At 36.8% G+C, this 21,079-nt stretch overlaps 2 protein-coding genes across 3 annotated transcripts in view; one reads left to right on the top strand and one right to left on the bottom strand.

The window, feature by feature from the left end:
• Positions 1 to 21,079, top strand: part of RSF1 (remodeling and spacing factor 1) — a 158,727-nt gene that overhangs the window by 11,872 nt on the left and 125,776 nt on the right.
• LOC129506650 (L-lactate dehydrogenase A chain-like) lies at positions 11,952 to 13,288 on the bottom strand. Of its 2 annotated transcripts, XM_055320467.1 has the most exons (2): positions 12,547 to 13,288; positions 11,952 to 12,277 (listed from the first exon to the last, which is right to left on the bottom strand). In XM_055320467.1, the coding sequence occupies exons 1-2, from the start codon at positions 13,231 to 13,233 to the stop codon at positions 12,122 to 12,124; spliced, it is 843 nt and encodes a 280-aa protein (XP_055176442.1). In that variant the 5' UTR covers positions 13,234 to 13,288; the 3' UTR covers positions 11,952 to 12,121. The 2 variants fall into 2 exon arrangements, with proteins under 2 accessions (XP_055176442.1, XP_055176441.1); XM_055320466.1 differs by having other exon boundaries at positions 12,000 to 13,288.

Below are 21,079 nucleotides of genomic sequence, written 5' to 3'. Positions count from 1 at the left end.
ACAGAGTCAGAGACATAGGCAGAGGGAGAAGCAGGCTCCTTGCAGGGAGCCTGATGTGGGACTCCATCCTGGAACTCCAGGATCACACCCCGAGCGGAAGGCAGGCACTCAACCACTGAGCCACCGAGGTGTCTCATTCATTCATTCATTCATTCATTCATTTATTTATTTATTTATTTTTAAGATTCCATGAGTAATAATTTTACAGTCATTGTTGAGCCAGGCTCTACAGTGAAATCTATAAATCTTAAGAAATCTTCTTAATCCTTACAACTACTCTGTTACAGTTGGTATTTTCTCTTTACAGATAAAGCAACTAAGTCTTAGAGAAGTAAAGTAACTTACCTAACAGTATTAAAGTGTTGGAGGAACATTTCATATAGAGATAGTAATGATGTTTAGGGATTTGAAACTTGGTAAATTTGGCTTCAGTGCCCTAGCTCTTAACTACTCGCTGTGCTGTCTGTCCCCTCAGGTATGATTTTAGGATTGTAATGTGATCCTCCGTATCATGGTCTTGGTCTGAACACTGAGCAAGAATTTGAACAGTTAGGCTTCTGAGTCCGTTTATAGCATACTTTACTACTCATTTATGCTTTTTTACTTTTAAAAGTACCAATTTTATTAGTGTAAGCATTATTATAAAAGGTATACTATTTTAGTGGGATACTGAAATATATTAAAAGTAAAGAAATAAAACTTCATAGGTGCAGTTGATGAATCTCTTGAACACAGTCCTTTACCTGATTGTCATTGCTTAGGACAACCCTAGCCTTTCTCAGACTTGGAAATAATTCTCTTCTTGAATCATTTTGAATTAAGATTTCTTTTCCTGTAGCTGCAAAGTTTTGTGTAGTGTGTCAGCAAAAGCCTCCAGGGTTTGTTCCCTACTGTTAGACTTTCATATACCCTAATTGAGGAAGTGGTCTTATTTTTTTCCTTTAGTGGTTTCCTTTCCTTTTTCCTTCCCTTCCCTTCCCTTCCCTTTTTCCTTTCCTTTCCTTTTTCCTTTCCTGATTTTGTTTATTCATGAGAGAGAGAGAGAGAGAGAGGGAGGCAAACATAGGCAGAGGGAAAAGCAGGCTCCACGCAGGAAGCCCAAAGTAGAACTCGATCCTGGGACCCGGGGATCACTCCCTGATTCAATGCAGGTCATCAACCGCTGAGCCACCCAGGTGTCCAGTTTTGGTGGTTTTCAACCTTTATTATAGTCAGGTGATTTAATTAACTCTTTCTAGCTGCATGTTAGAATCACCTGGGGAATCCATTTGAAAAATACTGATGCCTGGGACTTAACCACACTCACCAATAAATTTAGAGTCCTTGGGGGTTGGGGTCCTGGAGTCAGTGATTTCAGAGTGTAGCCAGTAATTAATGTCTGTTTTAATTTGTTTGTCCTGGTACTTTTCTTCACATTCTGTATTTAAGTCCTTTGCCTGGATTACGTCTGGGTGGCTCAGTGGTTGAGCATCTCCCTTTAGCATGATCCTGGGGTCCTGGGATGGAGTCCTGCATTGGGCTACCCATGGGGAGCCTGCTTCTCCCTCTGCCTATGTCTCTGGGTCTCTCCTGAATAAATAAATAAAATCTTTTTTTTTTTAATAAATAAAATCCTAAAAAAAAAAAGTCTTTTGCCTGATATTAATGTAGCTATTCCAGCTGTCTTTTGGTTACTGCTTTGCATGATACATCTTTTTCATCTTTTTAACCTCCTTGTCTTTTTGATTTAATTTTATTTATTCTTTAAGACTTTTTTATTTATTTATTTATTTATTTATTCATTATTTATTTATTTATTTATTTATTTATTTTATTTATTTATTTATTTATGACACAGAGAGAAAGAGAGGCAGAGACACAGGCAAAGGGAGAAGCAGGCTCCATGCTGGGAGCCCGATACGGGACTCGATCCCGGGACTCCAGGATCGCGCCCTGGGCCAAAGGCAGGCGCCAAACCGCTGAGCCACCCAGGGATCCTGTTTTTTGATTTTAAAGTATGTGTCTTGTAGACAGCATATGTTTGTATTAATCTGTGCAATTATATAGAAGTATAACTGCTGTAATAGAGGAAGTACTTTGAGAATATAAAAAAGCAAGTACCTACCTTTGCCCAGGGCATTTCGTAGCATCACTGTAATCATTATGGAGATTTGAACAGTTGTATAGGAGATGGATAAGCATTCCAGGTAGAGAAGAACACGAGAAAAGCCATAGAATTGTGAAATAATACAGTGTGTTTAGGAAGTTGCAACCTAACTTCAAGCATTACGTTTCTGTTTTCTTTTCTTTTTTTTTTTAAGATTTTGTTTATTTATTCATGAGAGACACAGAGAGAGAGGCAGAGACACAGGCAGAGGGAGAAGCAGGCTCCATGCAGGGTGCCCGATGTGGGACTGGACCCCAGGTCTCCAGGATCAGGCTCTGGGCTGAAGGCGGCACTAAACCGCTGAGCCACCCGGGCTGCCCAAGCATTTCATTTCTAAAAATTTTGTGGTTGACAAACTTCAGATAATGTGAGAAAATCAGATTAGGACACAAGAATTATAAATGTCTTCGTAGTATTTTTCTTTCATTTAAAGGAAAAAACACATTAAATAAAGGCAGCGACTTTATTTATTTAATAAATGTCAGTGACTGATTCTAAATTCTATAAAGAATTCATTTTGTCTGTGGTGCCTGGGTGGCTCAGTGGGTTAAGTGTCTGCCTTTGGCTTGGGTCATGATCTCAGGGTCCTGGAATTGAGCCCCAAGTCAGGCTTTCTCCTCAGCTGAGAGTCTGTTTCTCCCTCTCTCTCTCTGCCTCTCCCCACTCATGTGCAAGCTCGCTCTCTCTCAAATAAAATCTTAAAAATTTTTTCATTTTGCCTTATTCACTTTGTTTCTGTCAAAACTTAGCATATAGTAGATGCTCAAATGTTAGTTGCATGAATAAATGTCACATATTTCAAATTAGTAATAGTGGGTATTTTGATATAGTTTTAGTTTTTCTTTTTATCCTTTGCTTGCTAGAGACTTGTCAGGGTACAACTCCCATTTCCTTTTGGGTATTGTTTATAAAGATAGATACTACTGAATCCCCCTCCCTCCCCTCTTCTTCCTTCCTTTTCTTTTTTCTTCCTTTCCTCTCTTCTTTACTCTTGTTTCTTCCCAGGTCTCCGTCTTCTTGGTTTGTAATTGTACCTGAGGTGGAAAATCTTTGTGTAATCTCTCAGTTTCCTTCTTGGGTCATATGGTTATCCCATGTCTTAACTGCACGTCAAAAGTGTGTTAACCTCTGTCTTCTAAGCTTATTACTTTTTAAAAAATATTTTATTTATTGATTCATGAGCGAGAGAGGGAGAGAGGGAGGGAGGCAGAGAGGCAGAGATACAGGCCAAGGGAGAAGCAGGTTCCATGCAGGGAGCCTGATGTGGGACTCGATCCTGGGTCTCCAGGATCACACCCTGGGCTGAAGGCGACGCTAAACCGCTGAGCCACCAGGGCTGCCCAGCTTATTACTTTTTATAGGAATCTTAGACTATAGTTTTAACATCCAGTTTTTCTTTTATCTTTTCAAGATAGCTCAGGGAAAAGTCATTATTACTTTTCTGCTATTTACCTTTTTTAATTAAAAAAAAATTCCCAGCCCATTTTTTTCTGAATTGTTCTATATCTTCTCCACTAGGGTTGACCTGAAATCCTTCTTTCTTTGTTTTGTTGTTGTTTTGTTTTTTTATTTATTTTATGTTTTTTTAAATGTTTTATTTATTTATTTGAGAGAGAGCTCCAGCATGAGCAGGGGAGGAGCAGAACCATCTCCCCCTGAGGAATGGCAGACTGAACCACCCAGGCACCCCTGAAAATTTTCATTTCTGAAAGTAAAATTTTATGAATTCTTGGAAAGACAGTGGGTAGCTTGAAGGTGGGGAATTCAGCCCCAGGTCATTATTGTAGAATTGTTGAGATATGAATTAGGTCAGTGGCCATGTAGGGCTAGAGAAGTTTTCTGGCATAGAGAGTAGGTAGTAAATAGTTCCTTTACTGAAGAAAGAAATAGCCATAAAGGCCTGGGGTTTATGGGGGAAAAGATATTCCCTATTTTTAAAAATTCAGAATTCTAATAATGTATATGAGCACTGTTTGAAAAGCTAGCCATGTTAATTTATAGCTTACTAAAAGTTTACTCTGAATAGATTATGGCAGTCTATCTTATTTTATAGCTCTTTTGATTTTTGTGAATTATTTAAGTTGTTATATATACATGTATATTCTATACATATGTTACATATATATTTTAACATTTTGTTAAGGATGGTTTTTTTAGAGTGCCTTATTTATGTGCTTAAGATAATTAAAATTTGTTGGGCAGCCCAGGTGGCTCAGCAGTCTTCAGCCCAGGGTGTGATCCTGGAGACCCAGGATCGAGTCCCACGTCAGGCTCCCTGCGTGAAGCCTGCTTCTCCCTCTGCCTGTGTCTCTGCCTCTCTCTTTCTCTGTTTCTCGTGAATAAATAAATAAAATCTTTGAAAAAACAAATTAATTAAGATAAGTAAAATTTGGTTTGTTAAACTATCTTGGCATAGGTGTCCAGTTTTATTCTCTTATAGGTAAAGCTTTCTATAACTGAGTAACTGTCATTTTCATTTACAGAAAGACCACAGATTATAGAGATTACTGTATCCTGCTGGATAAAGATTTGATAGTTGTTGGACATCTTTTCTGTTACCTCTTATGTATAAAGAAACAAATGGTACTTCATATAAATTGAAATCACACCCTAAACAGTGAAAAAGAAATGTCAAATAGGTAATGTGGATTGAATCTTTTCTATAGAAGAGAAATACATAAGTAAATGTGTGTCGTTTGTGTGGGTTGATAGTTGATGAGTAATTCTTCATTAATCCTGAAAGATTCTCTAGCAGAAATGTTTGAACTGTATTCTGTTTTCAGAGTGACTCTTTTTCCACTGTTACACATGCTATTAGACACCGTGTGGTAACTCAAACTTATAATGTTTCTTGAGTTATAATTAAACTTTGGTCTTATGCCATTTAATTAGTGAGGATGTCTCCACCATCTTGAAAGACAAAATGTTCCCACTTAAAGAAATTACATATACTTCTTAAGCTAGAATTCTCAGTAACATAAATAATTTATCTATAAGCAAATTAATACTGGGAGATTTTCTCCCATTTCTTGTAAGGTTGATATTAGAGCACAGTAAGTTGCTTTAATAATTATGTATTGCCAAGCAACGTAAGAATCTTAATGGGCTCCCTCTCTGACTCTCTCTCTCAGTCCCACACCTAACCTGTCATGTTTTAATTACCTGGGATTTTAGTTCCATAGTGTCAATTATTTATTTTTATGTTTCTCAGCAATTATTTAAATCAGTCTATGTTTTAGTAGTCGATGTGCTCACCACTTTTTTTGGTTCCCATTTTTTTCTTTTTAGATTCATTCTTTTTCTGTAGTACATTCTTTTTCAAACAGGGTCTCTGAGTGTTGAATCTCGAGTTCTTGCATGTCTGAAAATACACTTATTTTGCACTCTGATCTGACTCCTCATTTAAAGTACAGTATTCCACTGTTCAAATAATTTCCCCCTCCAGAACTTTGACAATACTACTCTCCTTTGTTTAGCACCCCCTTTTGCTGATGAGAAATCTGTCAGTCTGATTCTTGTTCCTTTGTAAGTGAGCTGCTTTTCCTCCTGAAAGGTTTTATAATTTTATTTTAAATCCTTGGAGTTCTGACATTTTCTAGGATGTGCCTTTTTATTTGCTTTGCTTTTTCTTTTAAAAACATTGAAATCACAGATTTATTCTGTGTATTATTCCTGGTCTAATTCTCTGTCCTCCATTCCTACAGGCAACCACAGTCCTGAAATTTAGAGTTTATTATTCCCATGAGAACTTTTATTTATTTTTTATTTTTTTCCCATGAAGACTTTTATACTAAGAATATATATTTATGTATCCATAAGCAATACATGGTATGAATTTACATGTTTTGAAATTTTACTTGTGAATAGTATAGTACTATACGCATTCCTCTGCAATTTCCTTTATTTCTCCCTCAACACTTTTTTGTTTTAAGATTATATCTATTTATTAGAGAGAGAGAGAGAGACAGAGGTGGAGAGAGCATGAACAGATGGAGAGAGAGAGACAGAGATGGAGAGAGCATGAACGGGGAGCCTGAAATGCGGCTCCATCCCAGGACTCTGGGATCGTGAGCTGAGCTGAAGGCAGACACTTAACCAACTGAGCCACCCAGGTGTCTTCCTCAATACTGTTTTGGAAATATATCCATGTTGATGCATGTTGTTTTTTATTTACCTTATTTCCTATTACATAAAAAGTACTGTAATTTTTTTTGAATTGGTGGATATGTAGATTTGTTTTGTGCAATTAAAAGTAAGGCTGTAATGAACATTCTAGCGGCCTAGAGTTGGAATGGCTGAGGGTATATAAATTTTTGTGTTAGCTTTGGTATAGCCTGATTGTTTTCCAGAGTGACTTTATCAATTTATATACTGCCGTCAGTGTATGAGGGCTCTCATTTATCCAGATATTCAATACTTGGTATTCTCAAACTTTTACATTTTTATTTTTTTTAATTTACATTTTTAATAATGTGATTGTGAATTAGTTTCTTATTGTTGTTATGAGCTTGAGCATTTTCATGTTTTTTGCCATTTGGTTTTCCCTTCTGTGAATTGCCTTTTTTATAGTCTTTCCCCAGTTTCCTTTGTGATTGTTTTTATTGATTTGTAACAATTTTTAATATATTTTAGATGTTAGTCTTTTGTCATTTTTATTTGCAATGTAAACATCTCAATGTTGCTTATCTTTTATGCTATTTTTAGACTATCTTTTGTTAAAATAGACTTTGAATTTCAGTGTAGTATAATTGTAAATCTTTTTTTTAATAATTTTTAAAATTTTATTTATTCATGAGAGACAGAGAGAGAGAGAGAGAGAGAGAGAGAGGCAGAGGGAGAAGCAGGCCCCATGCAGGGAGCCCAACGTGGGACTCTATCCCAGGTCTCCAGGATCACGCCCTGGGCTGAAGGCAGCGCTAAACGGCTGAGCCACCCGGGCTGCCCTGTAAATCTTTTTTTAATGTTTACACTTTTTATATCTGTTTAAGAAACCTTTGTCTATAATTCTGAGGTCATAAGATACTCATCTGTGTTTCCTTCTAAAAGTTTTGATTTTCAAATTGTAATCTTAAATGTCTTGGAGTTTATTTTTCTGTAATGTGTGAGGGCTTTTTCCCCCTGCACACTACTTTGTAATGCCAAATGCCACGTCTCACATGTTAATTTCGACATATATGTGGATCTATTTCTAGGTTCTCTGTTACATTAGTGCATTCTTCAGCACATGGTTTTATTATAGCTTTAAAATAAGACCTTTGGTTTGCTAAGGCAAGGTCTCCTACCATGTTCTTTTTGAAATGCCATTTGGTTATTTTCAGCCCCTTGTAGTCTCCTCTGACTTTTCCAGAATCACCTGTAAAATTTCACAAAAATTCTTGGTTTGATTTTATATTGATGTACTGCAGTACAGTTCAGATCTTACTCCAATCACCTGAATGTAGCGACAAATTCCACAGATTTGAGGGCATGGTCACCAACAAGACTGCCTCCATTGCAGATGCCAGCCACAAGTTCCCACAATCTGCTTCCGATTTGATAATTTGTTGGAAGGACTCACAGAACACAGAAAAGTGCTATACTTACCATGGTTTTATTTTAAAAGATAGAATTTAGAACCAACCAGATAAAGAGACACATAAGGCAAGGTCTGGGAGGGTAATATACAGTTTCCATGCACTCTCTCTGTGGAATCAGTGTAGATTAGCTTCCCCATGTGTCAGTGTATTCATGCATGAGTCAGGAAGGTCTTCTGAATTTGAGTGTAACAGTTTTTGTTTAATTAATTAATCCTTAGTCCCTCTCCCTTCCGTGGAGGTAGGGCTAATATCCCTAATCGTTTTAGTATGCTGCTGGATTCAGTTTACTTACATTTTGTTGAAGATTTATGTACATATTCACAAAGGTTACTCTTTTATAGGTTTCTCGTTTTTTGTTTGTTTGCCAGGTGTTGGTATCAGAGTGATACTGGCCTAACAGAATGAGTGGGAAAGTGTTCATCTGAACTTTTCTGTTTTTTGGAGGAGTTTGAGAAGGATTGGCGTTAATTCTTTGGTAAATGTTTGTAGAATTCACCTGTGAAGCCATTTGATCCTGGGTTTCTCTTGGGGGAAGTTTTTTGGTTATCTAATCTTTTTACTTGAATACCCTATGTATTCAGATTTTCTATTCTTGGGTAAGTTTGGTAATTTGTTACTAGGAATTTGTCCATTTCATCTAGGTTCATATATTGGCATTCAGTTATTCATTGTGCTCTTTTAACAATCTTTTTATTTCTGTAAGATCATTAGTAATATCCCTCCCCTCATTTCTAACTTGAGTAATTTGAATCTATTTTTCTTCATCAGTCATGCTGAAAGTTTATCTATTTTGTTCATCTTTTCAAACAAGGAACTTTTGGTTTCATTGAGTATGATTCCATTTATATTAAATTTATAAATTAGGCAAATCCATAGAGACAGAATATAAATTAGTTGGTGGGAGTTGAGGTCAGGGGGAATTGAAAGAATTGAAGTTCCTTTCAGGGTTGATGGAAATATTCTGTTAATTAGGTAGTGGTGATGGTGGTACAATATTATGAATATACTAAAAAGCATGGAATTCTACACTTTAAAATGGCTAAAATGATGGATTGATTTTATGTTAGTTAAATTTTTTCTTTTTTTTTTTTTTTAAAGATTTTATTTATTCATAAGAGACATACAGAGAGAGGCAGAGATATAGGTAGAGGGGGAAGCAGACTCCCCATGGGAAGTCTGATGTGGAACTCAATCCCAAGACCCCAGGATCATGACCTGAGCCAAAGGCAGACTCTCAACCACTGAGCCACCCAGGTGCCCCTGTAAATTTTATTTCAATAAAATATTTTTTTCAAGAGTTAATTAATTGCATATGTATGGGTCTATTTCTGTACCCTGCATTCTGTTTCACCTATCTATTTTTCTATCTTGAGGCCAGTATCACTCTGCTTAGACTCAGCTCCCTAACTTTGTAGTAAATTCTGAAGTCAGATAATTTAAGTCTTCTAACTATATTCTTCTTTTTAAAAGGTGTTTTTACCTATTTTAGGTCCTTTGCATTTCCATATAAATTTTAGAGTAAGTTTATCAATTTCTATAAAATACTGAAAATTTTATTGGGATTTTGTTGAATCTACAGATGAATTTGCACAAAATGACACCTTTAAACATTGAGTCTTCTGATACATGAACTCCATTTTTTTTAGTTGTTTTTCTTTTTTGAACAATTTTATTTATTTATTTGAGAGAGAGTACGAGTGGGGTAGAGGGAGAAGGAGAAGCAGACTCTCCATTGAGCCAAGGAGCCAGATGCAGGTCTCAATCCCGGGACCCCAAGATCATGACTTGAGCCGAAGGCAGCTGCTAAACCAGCTGAGCCACCCTCAGCTGGTGTCCCTCCTTTTTTTTTTTTAATTTTTTTATTTTGAAACTCCAAATTAGATGTCTATTTGATCACTTAAAGTAGTCCCACAGTTTATTGATCTGTGCACTTATTTTTAGTATTTTTTTCTTTATTTTTTCTTTTTTATTGCTGTGTTTTTAAGTTCACTAACATTTTTTTGTAGTGGTGAGGACAAGCTTAATCTAGCTTATATCCTATTTAGGTTTTTTTTTTTTTTTTTTAAGATTTTATTTATTCACAAGAGACACAGAGAGGCAGAGACACAGAGGGGAAAGCAGGCTCCCCACAAGAAACCCGAGGTGGAACTCGATCCTGAACCCCAGGATCATGCCCTGAACCAAAGGCAGACCCTCAACCACTCAGGCGTCCCTATTCAGGGTTTTTTAATCAGAAACTGCTTTTCCTCTCCAGAATTTTTATTTAGGTCTTTTTTTTTTTTTAAGTTTCAGAGGTAGAATTTATGATTCATTAGTTGCATATAAATACCCAGTGCTCATTACATCAAGTACCCTCCTTCATGCTCATCACCCAATTATCCATCCCCCTCCACTCCAGCAACCCTGTTGGTTTCCTAGGGTTCACCATCTCTTATGGCTTGCCTCCCTCTCAATTTTCATCTTATTTTATTTTTCCCTCTCTTTCCCTATGTTCATCTGTTTTGTTTCTTAAATTCCACATATGAATGAAATCATATGGTATTTGTTTTTTTTCTGACTGACTTATTTCACTTAGCATAATACCCTCTAGTTCCATCCCATCATTGGAAATGGCAGTAAGTCTTTTTTATGTCATCCATGTCTTCACTCCACATGTTCAGTCTTTCCTCTAGTTTCTTGAGCATATAAATTATGGTCACTTATGGTTCTATAACTTCATATTGCTTTATTAATTCTATTATTTGAGTTAGTGGATTGGTTTTTTTTTCTTCTCCCTATGGGTTAAATTTTTCTGCTTCCTTTGCTTGTCTGGTAATTTTTGATTAGATAGTAGACATTGTAAATTTTACTATACTAGATGCTAGATGTTTGTTTCATTTTGTTTTTGCTTTTTTTATTTTTAAAAAATATTTGTTTATTTTAGAGAATGCAGGCAAGTGGAGGGAGGGGCAACAGGCAAGGGAGCAAAATTTAAGTAGACTCCCCGCTGCAGGGGGAAACCAACATGGGGCTTGATATCACAAACCTGAGATGACGACCTGAGCCAAAACCAAGAGTCAGACTGACGCTTGACTGACTGAGCCATCTAGACGCCCCTTGTTTTTGTTTTTGAAAAAATTGAGTATAGTTGCCATACAATGTTATATTAGTTTCAGGTATATAACATGATTCAATAATTCTGTAGGTTACTCAGTGCTCACCAAGGTTAAGTGTACTCATCATACTCATCATACATTATTGCAGTATTATGGAGTATATTCCCTATTCTGTACTTTTCATCTCCATGACTTATTTATTTTATAACTGGAAGTTTGTATTACTTAATCCCCTTCACCTGTTTTTCTCATCCCTGACCCACTTCCCCTTTAGTAATCACCAGTTCTCTGTTCTTTGTTCATTTTTTTTTGTTAGATACCACAAATAAGTGAAATCATACGGTTTTTATCTTTGTCTGACTTCGTTTTTTTTTTAAAGATTTTATTATTTATTCATGAGAGACCCAGAGAGAGAGAGAGAGAGAGGCAGAGACACAGGCAGAAGGAGAAGCAGGCTCCACGCAGGGTGCCCAATGCGGAACCCGATCCCAGGACTCCAGGATCACGCCCTGGGCTGAAGGCAGGTGCTAAACCACTGAGCCACCCAGGCGTCTGTGTCTGACTTACTTCAGTTACCGGAATAACCTCTAGGTCTAGCCATGTTGTCACAAATGGCAAAATTTCATTCATTCTATGGCTGAGTAATATCACTTTGTGTATGTACTACATCAGTGGATGGACACTTGAGTTGCTTCCATATCTTGGCTATTGTAAATAATGCCACAGTATATGCTAGATATTTTTATATACTTATATTCTTGAGCTCTGGGACATGTTTTATTTACTTGGAAACTTTTTTTAAGGGGGGGAGGGGCGGTGGGAGAGGAGGACAGAAAAAAAAATTTTTTTTTTTCAGAAAAAAAAGACTCACTGTTCAAAATTTATTTGGTATTTTAGTTGGTATGACAGTTGGTTGCATTGTCTTTTTACATTATATGGCAATGTACACTATATTCTGACATATATAGTACACAAAATAAGATCCTTTAGAAGAGTTATGCACAATCCATGCAATATTGAATTTATACATTGGATCCCAGGATGTGACTGAAGAAAAAAAGATGGCCTAGGCATGTTGGATGTTGGGATGAAGGAATCAGAAGTTACAAAACACAGTAAATACACATCTGGTTTAAGGAGTAACTGCAGCATATATGACATTGGCAGTGGTGCCTCTGAGATGGTGGAACGATATTACGTTAACCAATTTAGGACTACACAAGACAGGTATCATCCAGCATCAGGACATAGCTGCAGGGTTTTGTGAACCCTATGTGTAACTTTAGGAAACTGATGTTTTTTTCTTAGGCCATTTTAATATTACGACTTGAGTAACAGGTCAGATAATAAGGACAACATACACAACCTCCAACTAAAATCTTGTAGTCTAGACAGTGACATGGTACATTAGAAAATTTTAAAACTGCAGCTCCTTTTGGATCCCCCAAAGTGTATCTGCACTCTTCTTTAAACGGGCCTCTTCCTCGGGAGTCAGAGTCACCTTCACAACATCGGAGATTCCATTCTGTCCCAAGATGCAAGGAACACTAAGGAAGACATCATCTTTTATTCCATAGAGACCCTTAATCATGGTGGAAATTGGATGCACCCGCCTAAGATTCTTCATTATACTTTCTGCCAAATCTGCCACAGAGAGTCCAATGGCCCAGGAAGTGTAGCCTTTTAGTTTGATCACCTCATAGGCACTGTCAACCACCTGTTTGTGAACCTCTTTCCACTGTTCCTTATCTGCATCAGTGCCTAAGTCAGGGTGCAGATTCTTCAGAGAGACACCAGCAACATTTACTCCACTCCATACAGGCACACTGGAGTCTCCATGCTCTCCAAGGACCCACCCATGACAGCTTAATGGGTGAACTCCCAGCCTTTCCCCCATTAGGTAACGGAACCGGGCTGAATCCAGATTGCAACCACTTCCAATAACTCGGTTTTTGGGAAAGCCACTTATCTTCCAAGCCACATAGGTCAAGATATCCACTGGATTGGAAATAACAAGCAACTTGCAGTTTTGGCTGTATTTGACAATATTAGGAATGATGAACTTAAAGATGTTCACGTTACGCTGGACCAAATTAAGATGACTTTCTCCCTCTTGCTGACGTGCCCCAGCCGTGATAATAACCAGCTTGGAGTTTGCAGTCACATTGTAGTCTTTGCCAGAGACAACTTTTGGTGTTCTAAGGAAAAGGCTGCCGTGCTGGAGATCCATCATCTCTCCCTTCAATTTGTCTTCCATGACATCAACAAGAGCGAGTTCATCTGCCAAGTCCTTCATTAAGATACTGATGGCACAAGCCATGCCAACAGCACTAACCCCAACAACTGTAATCTTATTCTGGGGGGTATGGTCTTCCTTAAGAAGATTCTGAATCAGCTGATCCTTGAGCGTTGCCATTTTGGACTTAGAACCAAAAGGAATCGGGCGTGCACGTCGGGACTTGGCGGCGTCAGCGGCTCCTCCGACTCCGGACAGAAAAAATCTTAATCAGACTTCTTGCTCAGTGAGGAGCCCCATGCACGACTCAATCTTACAACCCTGAGATCATGACCTGAGCCGAAATCAAGAGTTGGTTACTTAACCAACTGAACTACCTGGGGGCCCTGGAACTAATTATTTAGTATCTTGCTTTTAAGCTTTGTCAGGTGATTCTGGATATATGTTTATCCTGGGGTTAATATTTTTCCTACTAACACAAGATTCGTTGTTCTGTAAAGAGTCAGATAGTAAATATATCAGGCCTTGTGGACTGCAGAGTCTCTATCTCAACTACCTGTCCTTTCTGTTGTATAATGGAAGCAACCATAGATAGTATTTAAATGAACAAGCATGTTTGTGAACTTTATTCTTAGATACTCTAATTTGAATTTCATTTGAATTTCATGCTTCTAAGTTTTCATGAAATATTATCTTTTGGTCGACCCCCCCCCCCCCCGGCTGTCTCATAATGTAGAAACCATTCTGAGTTTCTTGTGCTATACAGAAATAGGTGGACCAGATTGACCTCTGGGATATAATTTGTTGGCCCCTGCTCTGATCAATGCTATTTGATAAATGAGCTTTTCTGTTCTGACTCTTACAGACAGGACTTGCTTATAGACCTCTGTGGGCATTGGGCACTGTTCCCTCTATTCCTTTTCAGTGATTTTTTTTCTGTGACCTTGGGTAGTTTACTCACATACATATACTGATCAGTGCTTTAATATGAAGACTCAGAGAACCATTTTTATATTTCCAGAGTGTCTTCTACAACTTTCTCTTCTCTGTCCCTGTACTCCGTGAATTCTAGTTCATGTCTCTAGTTTGCCTTCTTGACTTCCAGCTTCATCTCTTTAACATAAGAAAATGATTAGGTTTTGACTGGGGTCCTCCCTTTTTGCCTTTTACCCAGGTAGTACACTGGGGCAATAATAGGGCTTATCGCCTTTGTTTTTCATCTCTAATATTCACTTTCTTTTGTTGGTTCCTGTATTATGTCTTGAGTTCCACTGTTTCATATATTCTGTTGCATTGCTTAGCTGTTTCAGGCAGTAAGATCAATACAGTTCCTGTTACTCCATGTTTATTGCAAACACAAGCGCGTTACTTTCTTTTTCTTTTTTTTGAACTGTCATTTAAAGGGATTTGGGCAGAAGGGTCAGCCCACCATCTTAATGTAAGGTAACCATTACTATACTTCTAGAGCATTAAAATTATGGGCATCTTTTATTTCTCAAGAGTACCTTTTGTATGGTAAACTCTTTTTAGGTATTGTGAATAAAACTTCAGTGGAACTTACATTTTAATGGTCTCCAACATTAGGTGGTGAACATAATGTCTGCTTACATGAAATAGGAAATATATATGGTCCTCAGGAATATACTGGCTTGTGTGAATCATAGCCAAAAGTTCATAAGTCATTTAAAACGTTTTAAGATGCCAATTTTAAATTTAAATAAATATGCTTATTAAAATGTCACAGAGGCTAACAATGACATTGTATCATTGCATTTATATGAAATACTCTTAACACACCATAGTAATTTCTTTTCTCCTTGCTGGTCAGGTATTTTGATTAATAGTTAATAATAACCTTGCTAATAAGTAAAGCACAGGAGATTTTAATAAATTTACTTTGGTGAATCAAGTCATTTAAAATGCAGTATCTGTGGTGTGAAATAATGTGAAGCCAGGTAGTATAGAGTAAAAAACATGGCCTTCAATAATAACTGGGTTAGAATCTCAATTTTGCCACTTGATATTGGTATGACCTTGGCAAGTTATTAACTTATGAGCCTCTTCAAAATGGAGACAATAATACCTCTAAAGTTGTTTTAAGGATTTAATATTAGTTCCTTTTACCTGTCATGTATAAAAAAATAGAATTATTTCTAATTCATTCTTTAAATTCACATAATCTGCTCAAATAACCCTTTTTCTTTCCAGTTTTTATTTAAATTCTAGTTAGTTAACCTATAGTATAATACCATTTCAGGAGTTGAATTTAGTATTCATCACATATATCACATGTAGTGCTCATCATAACAAGTGCCCTCCTTAATACCCATCTCCCGTTTAGCCCACCCCTCACCCCTCCTTACATCAACCCTTAGTTCTCTATCATTAAGAGTCTCTTATGGGGGCACCTGGGTGGCTCAGTGGTTGAGCGTCTGCCTTTGGCTAGGTTGTGATCCTGGGATCAAGTCCCCCACTGGGCTCCCAGTGACAAACTTACTTCTCCCTTTGCCTGTGTCTCTGCCTCTCTGTGTGTGTGTCTCATGAATAAATAAATAAAATCTTTTTAAAAAGAGTCTTTTATGGTTTGCTTCCCTCTTTTTTCTTCCCATACGTTGATCTGTTTTCCTATTTGTCTTTCTCCGACTGATTTCGCTTAGCATAATACACTCTAGCTTCATCTATGTTGTTCCAAATGCAAAATTTCATTCTTTTTGATGGCTAATACTTGTGTGTTTGTTTGTGTGTGTGTGTGTGTGTGTGTGTGTGTGTGTATGCAACACATCTTCAGTTGATGGACATTTGGGCTCTTTCCATAGTTTGGCTATTGTTGATAATGCTTCTATAAACATCAAGGTGCATGTACCCCTTCAAATCTGCATTTTTGCAAATACATAAGTTTTTAATATTGTTTATAAAAATTACGAATTCCATCTCTGGCTATGATGGAGTAAGAAGTCTTTATCCCCTTCTCATAAACAACTCGTAAACTGGGCCAAAATATATGAATTATCTTGTTTTAGATTTTTGTTTTGTTTTGTTTTTAGTTATTATATGATAGGCAGAGTAAGACTGTGATCCCTGAGAGAGAGGAAATAAAAGAGGTTAGTTAGGTTTACCACTATTATAGCTTCCTGTCCTGAAGCAACTTTGGAGACACAGAAACAGGAAGAGAGAGTCTAATGAGAACTTGGAAGCCAGAATTTGGATGTTGGAGAGGCTTAGGCAACTAGAAGTTGCATGGCCAGGTTCTGAAAAGAAAGGAGCTATGCAGACAAAAGAACTCTAGAAATCCATATAGTGGCTACTTTGAGTCTGCTGCTGAATGCTGGGATCATAAATACATAAAGTGAAACTCCGTAAGGCCAACTAGTGAACATCCAGGGGCTTATTAGCAGATAAAATAATTGCTTAAAACAAAAATCATAATGTAAGTTTTACAGCATGTGTAGAAGGAAACTGTATGTATGAACTGTAGTATTAAGTATGAGAGCAGGGAAATGGAAATAGAGTGTTGGAAGGGTAAAAAGTGCTCACGTTTTACATGAAGTGGGAGAGCATCATTTGATGTTATGTTACACTGTGTTGAGTCAATGATGCATATTGTAAAACCTGGAGCAAACACTAAATATCAAAATAAAGAAGTGTGCTTAATTAGCCAGTAGTGGATATTAAACAAAACGTTAAAGTATGTTTATTTAAAGTATGGTTACTCTGCACAAAACACAGTAAAAGAAAGAACAAAGAAATATTGAGATATATAGTAAACAAATGACAAGATTATAGATTTAAATCCAATTTTATCAATAATTGTGTTAGTATAAATGGTTTTAATCAGAGTTTGGCAAAATTTTTCTATAAAGAGTCAGATTAAAGAATATTTTAGGCTTTGTGGTCAATATGGTATCTGTTGAAAGTGTTCAGTTCTGCCAGTATCACATAAAAGTAGTCATAGACATTGTATAAATGAATAAGTATGGCTGCGTTCCAATAAAAAGTAGACATTGAATTTCATGTAATTGTCATGTGTCACAAAATATTTTTTAAAGATTTGAGAGAGAGAAAGCAAGCAAGCATGTGGGGGGAAGGACAGAGGGAGAGGGAAAAGATAATGCTAAACTGACTCTGCTGAGCCCAGAGCCCAATGTGGGGCTTGATCGCATGACCCCAAGATTACAACCAGAGCCAAAATCAAGAGTAAGACTTTCAAACAACTGTGTCACCCAGGTGCTGCCAAAATATTATTTTTTTAAGATTTTTATTTTTAAGTAATCTATACCCAGCAAGGGGATTGAACTCTCAACCTTGAGATCAAGAGTCACATGCCCCAGAAAATACTATTTTTCTTTTTTTTCCCCTCCTAACCCTTTAAAAAAGTAAAATCATTCTTAGTTTGTGAGCTGTACAAACACAGTTGACAGAGTGCATTTGCCTTGTGAGCCTTAATTTGCTGGCCTTTAGCTTAAACCTTCTGTCTCTGAAGGTTTAGCTACCTGTGGTAATTAACTTAAAATTAATTAAAATTAAATAAAAGAAATTGTCAGTGGATAAAAAAATCAAGCCCAACTCTATGCTATACAAAAATCCACTTCAAATATAAAGAAATAGTTTAAAATGAAAGGGTAGAAAATTATACGCTGTGCAAAGCTAATCATTAGAAAACTGGAAATACCATACATACAAATACTAATATCAGAAAATGGAGATGTCAGAACAAGAAACAAGCCAATATAGAAAGGGATATTTTATAATGCTAAAGGGGTTAATTTATCAGAAAAATACAAAAATTCCAACAGTGTTTTTACCCAGTAACAGAACTGAAAAATATGTATATTTTCTAAAGGTATAATGGAAATTTCATCACCTATCTCAGTAATTGATAATGCAGCTAGACGAAGTAACTCACAGAAGACATGAGCAGTGTTATCACAAACTGGATGTTCTGGACATTTCTAGAATACTGTACCCAACAAAGTAGAAAACATTCTGTTAAAGTGACTGATGGTGCCTCGGGTGTTGATGAGGATGTGAATCAACTGGAATTCTTATACAGTAATTGTGGAAAGATTAAATAGTGCAACTACTTTAGCAAAATGTTTGAGAGTTTCTTATTAAATTAAGCCTTTATTTTCCATACACCCTATCAGTTTCCATTGATATCTGCCCAAGAGAAATAAAAATGCATATCCACACAAAGACTTGTAGAAATGTTCATAGCCAGCTTATGATAGCTAAAAGCTGGAAATAACGACAACATTCATCAGGTGATGAGATGAACAAATATATTCATACAGTGTGATACTAATATTAAAAAGGAGTAGACTGCCAATGCATGGAAGACATGGGTGCATCTCAAAAACATTATGCTGAGCAAAAAAAGCCAGACAAAATAAGTACGTAAAATATAATTTTATTTTTATAAAACTCTAGAAGAGACAAAGCTATAGTGACAGAAGGCAGACCCCTTGGTTACCTGTGTCTAGGAGTGTGATGACTGACTGGAATGGGGTCCCAAAGGGATTATTTAGTCATTCTCTTCTGTGTTCTGTTTATCTTAGTCTGTTCTCGTTGTGTTAGGAAGCTTACTCATTCATGAAAGCCAGTTTGTGGTTGGCCACTTGTAAACTGGTACATGAGTAAAGTTGATTGAGTGGCATAAATGCATATTGCCAAAATATATATTCTCTTCTACATGTTTCCTTTTGTGGTTTTAGGACTTCATTCTGTTTTATATATAGCTCATTAAGTATAAGCAAGAAATATGTATTTTTTTTTATTCATTTACTTATCAGTCAGGTCCTAGGGTTAGGAGAGGTTCATATTTATGAAAAAGGTTTTTTGTTTGTTTGTTTGTTTGTTTTTTAGGTCCAAATCATGCATTTAACAAGTCTTTATTGAATTTGTGGTATGTGCTAGGTACTGTCCTAGGTGCTGAAGATTAAGGCTTGTTTTATGTTGGATAGAGTTGGTCAGATAGGCATTTATGATACAGTGTAATGCATAAGTAGAATCATTTTGGCATACCCATCAGGGGCACTTAATCCTGATTAAGGAAGCAACAACCAAACAACCAAACCAAGGAAGCAACAACCAAACAGCTTTGGGATGAATAGAGAGATGAGTTGAAGATAAAGGGAACTGTGTATGTTAAGATCTGGAGTCTAGAAACAGTATGGAATGTTTGGGAATTCCAAGAAGTTCAGGTGGAGTTGTTGAGTCATTAAACCAAAACTAGCAATGCATTACTCTAGTCTTTTTGTTACATGAGAAAAAGTAGCCTCCTGAAGCTGCAATGGTAAGGTTTTTTTGTTACTCCAACATACCCACAACCAGCACAGTGAGAAGCATATTGAAACTGAAGCAAAGGGACTGATGAGACGACTTGGGGACAAAAGAAATGAAGTTCTAAAACAGAATCAATTAAAAAAAAATAAATCAATTTTCAAGGAGAGGGCCAAAGTGTAGGGTCTGCAAAGAAATAAAAGGGGGCAAAGAAATGACAAATCAGAAAAGTGTCACAGAATGGCCAGGTTTCAAGAAGGAAGAGAGGGGGTTACAGTGTTACATGTTGCCAAATTAAGACAAAAGCTATAGCATCCATTTAATTTAACTAATAGAAGTCAGATTATACTGAGTTTGGAACAAATGGAACAGGTAAGAATATGCAGACTGAATTCATAGAACTTTTTTTCCAGAATGATAGGAGTGTGTGTTAGCTGGAGGGGACTTTTTTTCAAAAGAAATCTCCACAAATTTTATAACTCTCACCTGTTGTTTGAGGCCTGCAGTAGCTTAAAAAAAAATCAATTAAAAGTCCTATGTAAGTGAAAATACTTGTAAGTTTAACATTTTGTGGCTCTTCCTGGGACCCAGTTTTTAGTAAACCACTCCTTCTATGAACTTTGTTTTTTCTTTAAAGTGTTTAGAACCTTAAGGCAGCAATTGTCTAATATTTTCAGTTAGATTTTCTATACATAGAACTAAGTATTGAGGTAATGATGCTGCTTTGTTGACAGTTGAAGAATAAGGGGTGGAGATGTTAGGTTTTCAACATAACTGAACAATCTCGATGGAACACTTGCAAAAACACAATTAAGATCTCGGCTATCCTGAACCTACAGGAGCAAGAGTTCTATAAACTGGGATATGTCTATGCCTTTTGGGTTATCTGTAAACTTGTTGAACATATTTGCAAAATTTTTTATGTTTACATTTTTCTTAGGATGTTCACAGCTTTCATTCAAAACTAAGAGGTCAGGGGCACTTGGGTGGCTCAAATGGCTAAGTGTCTGCCTTTGGCTCAGGTCATGATCCCAGCATTCTGGGATTGAGTCCTACGCTGGGCTCTCTGCTCAAAAGGGCGTCTGCTTCCCCTCTCCCTCTGTCCCTCCCTCCTGCTCATTCTCTCTCTCTCTCTCAAATATATAAATAAAATCTTAAAAAAAAAAAAACCAAAACCCAAAAAACTAAGAGGTCTTATTTTGTATTCCCCAGCAAGCAAACCCTGAGACAAAAATGTGAGTGCTCATAGTTTATTTGGAGAGCAATGCCAGGAAACACCAATAAGGAAAGGGAAAGTGAGACCTAGAAGGGGAAAAACTAATGCAGAGTGTGTTATCAAGTAACTTACGTTATAGGCAATTGGAGCGGAATCCTCCTGTTGAGTTCTGAGAGAGTGTAGATCATATCTCAGATTTATCCTAGCCATGGGGTAATGGAGCTTCTGTCTGCTACTGGTTCAGGGCTGCTCTCAGGAAGGGTTAATTTCCCTGCCCTGTAGTCAGAAAAAAACTTGGACATGGTTGCAGGTTGGCCTGCACTGGAATCCTCTAAGTGCTGGGAGAATAAAGGTGAGGTGCCACCATTGTCTATCTGCTGCAGAGTTAACAGTAACAGTACAATATAATTTCATTTCTTGGTTGATTTATAATATTTAAAAATTGACAAATTCTATGAGACTAAGGAACTACTAATTTCTAGGTAGTAATAATTGTATTATGGTTATTTTTATAGAGTTTTTATCCCTTAG

This window comes from Nyctereutes procyonoides, unplaced genomic scaffold, assembly GCF_905146905.1.
Source record: "Nyctereutes procyonoides isolate TBG_1078 unplaced genomic scaffold, NYPRO_anot_genome, whole genome shotgun sequence".
NCBI classification, from domain to species: Eukaryota; Metazoa; Chordata; class Mammalia; order Carnivora; family Canidae; genus Nyctereutes; species Nyctereutes procyonoides.
Note: the sequence above shows the minus strand (reverse complement) of the source record. Positions and strands in the feature narration are given on the sequence as shown.

Excerpts from the sequence above, each read along its gene's own strand:
- LOC129506650 (XM_055320466.1), bottom strand. The coding sequence starts at position 13,233 with ATGGCAACGCTCAAGGATCAGCTGATTCAGAATCTTCTTAAGGAAGAC.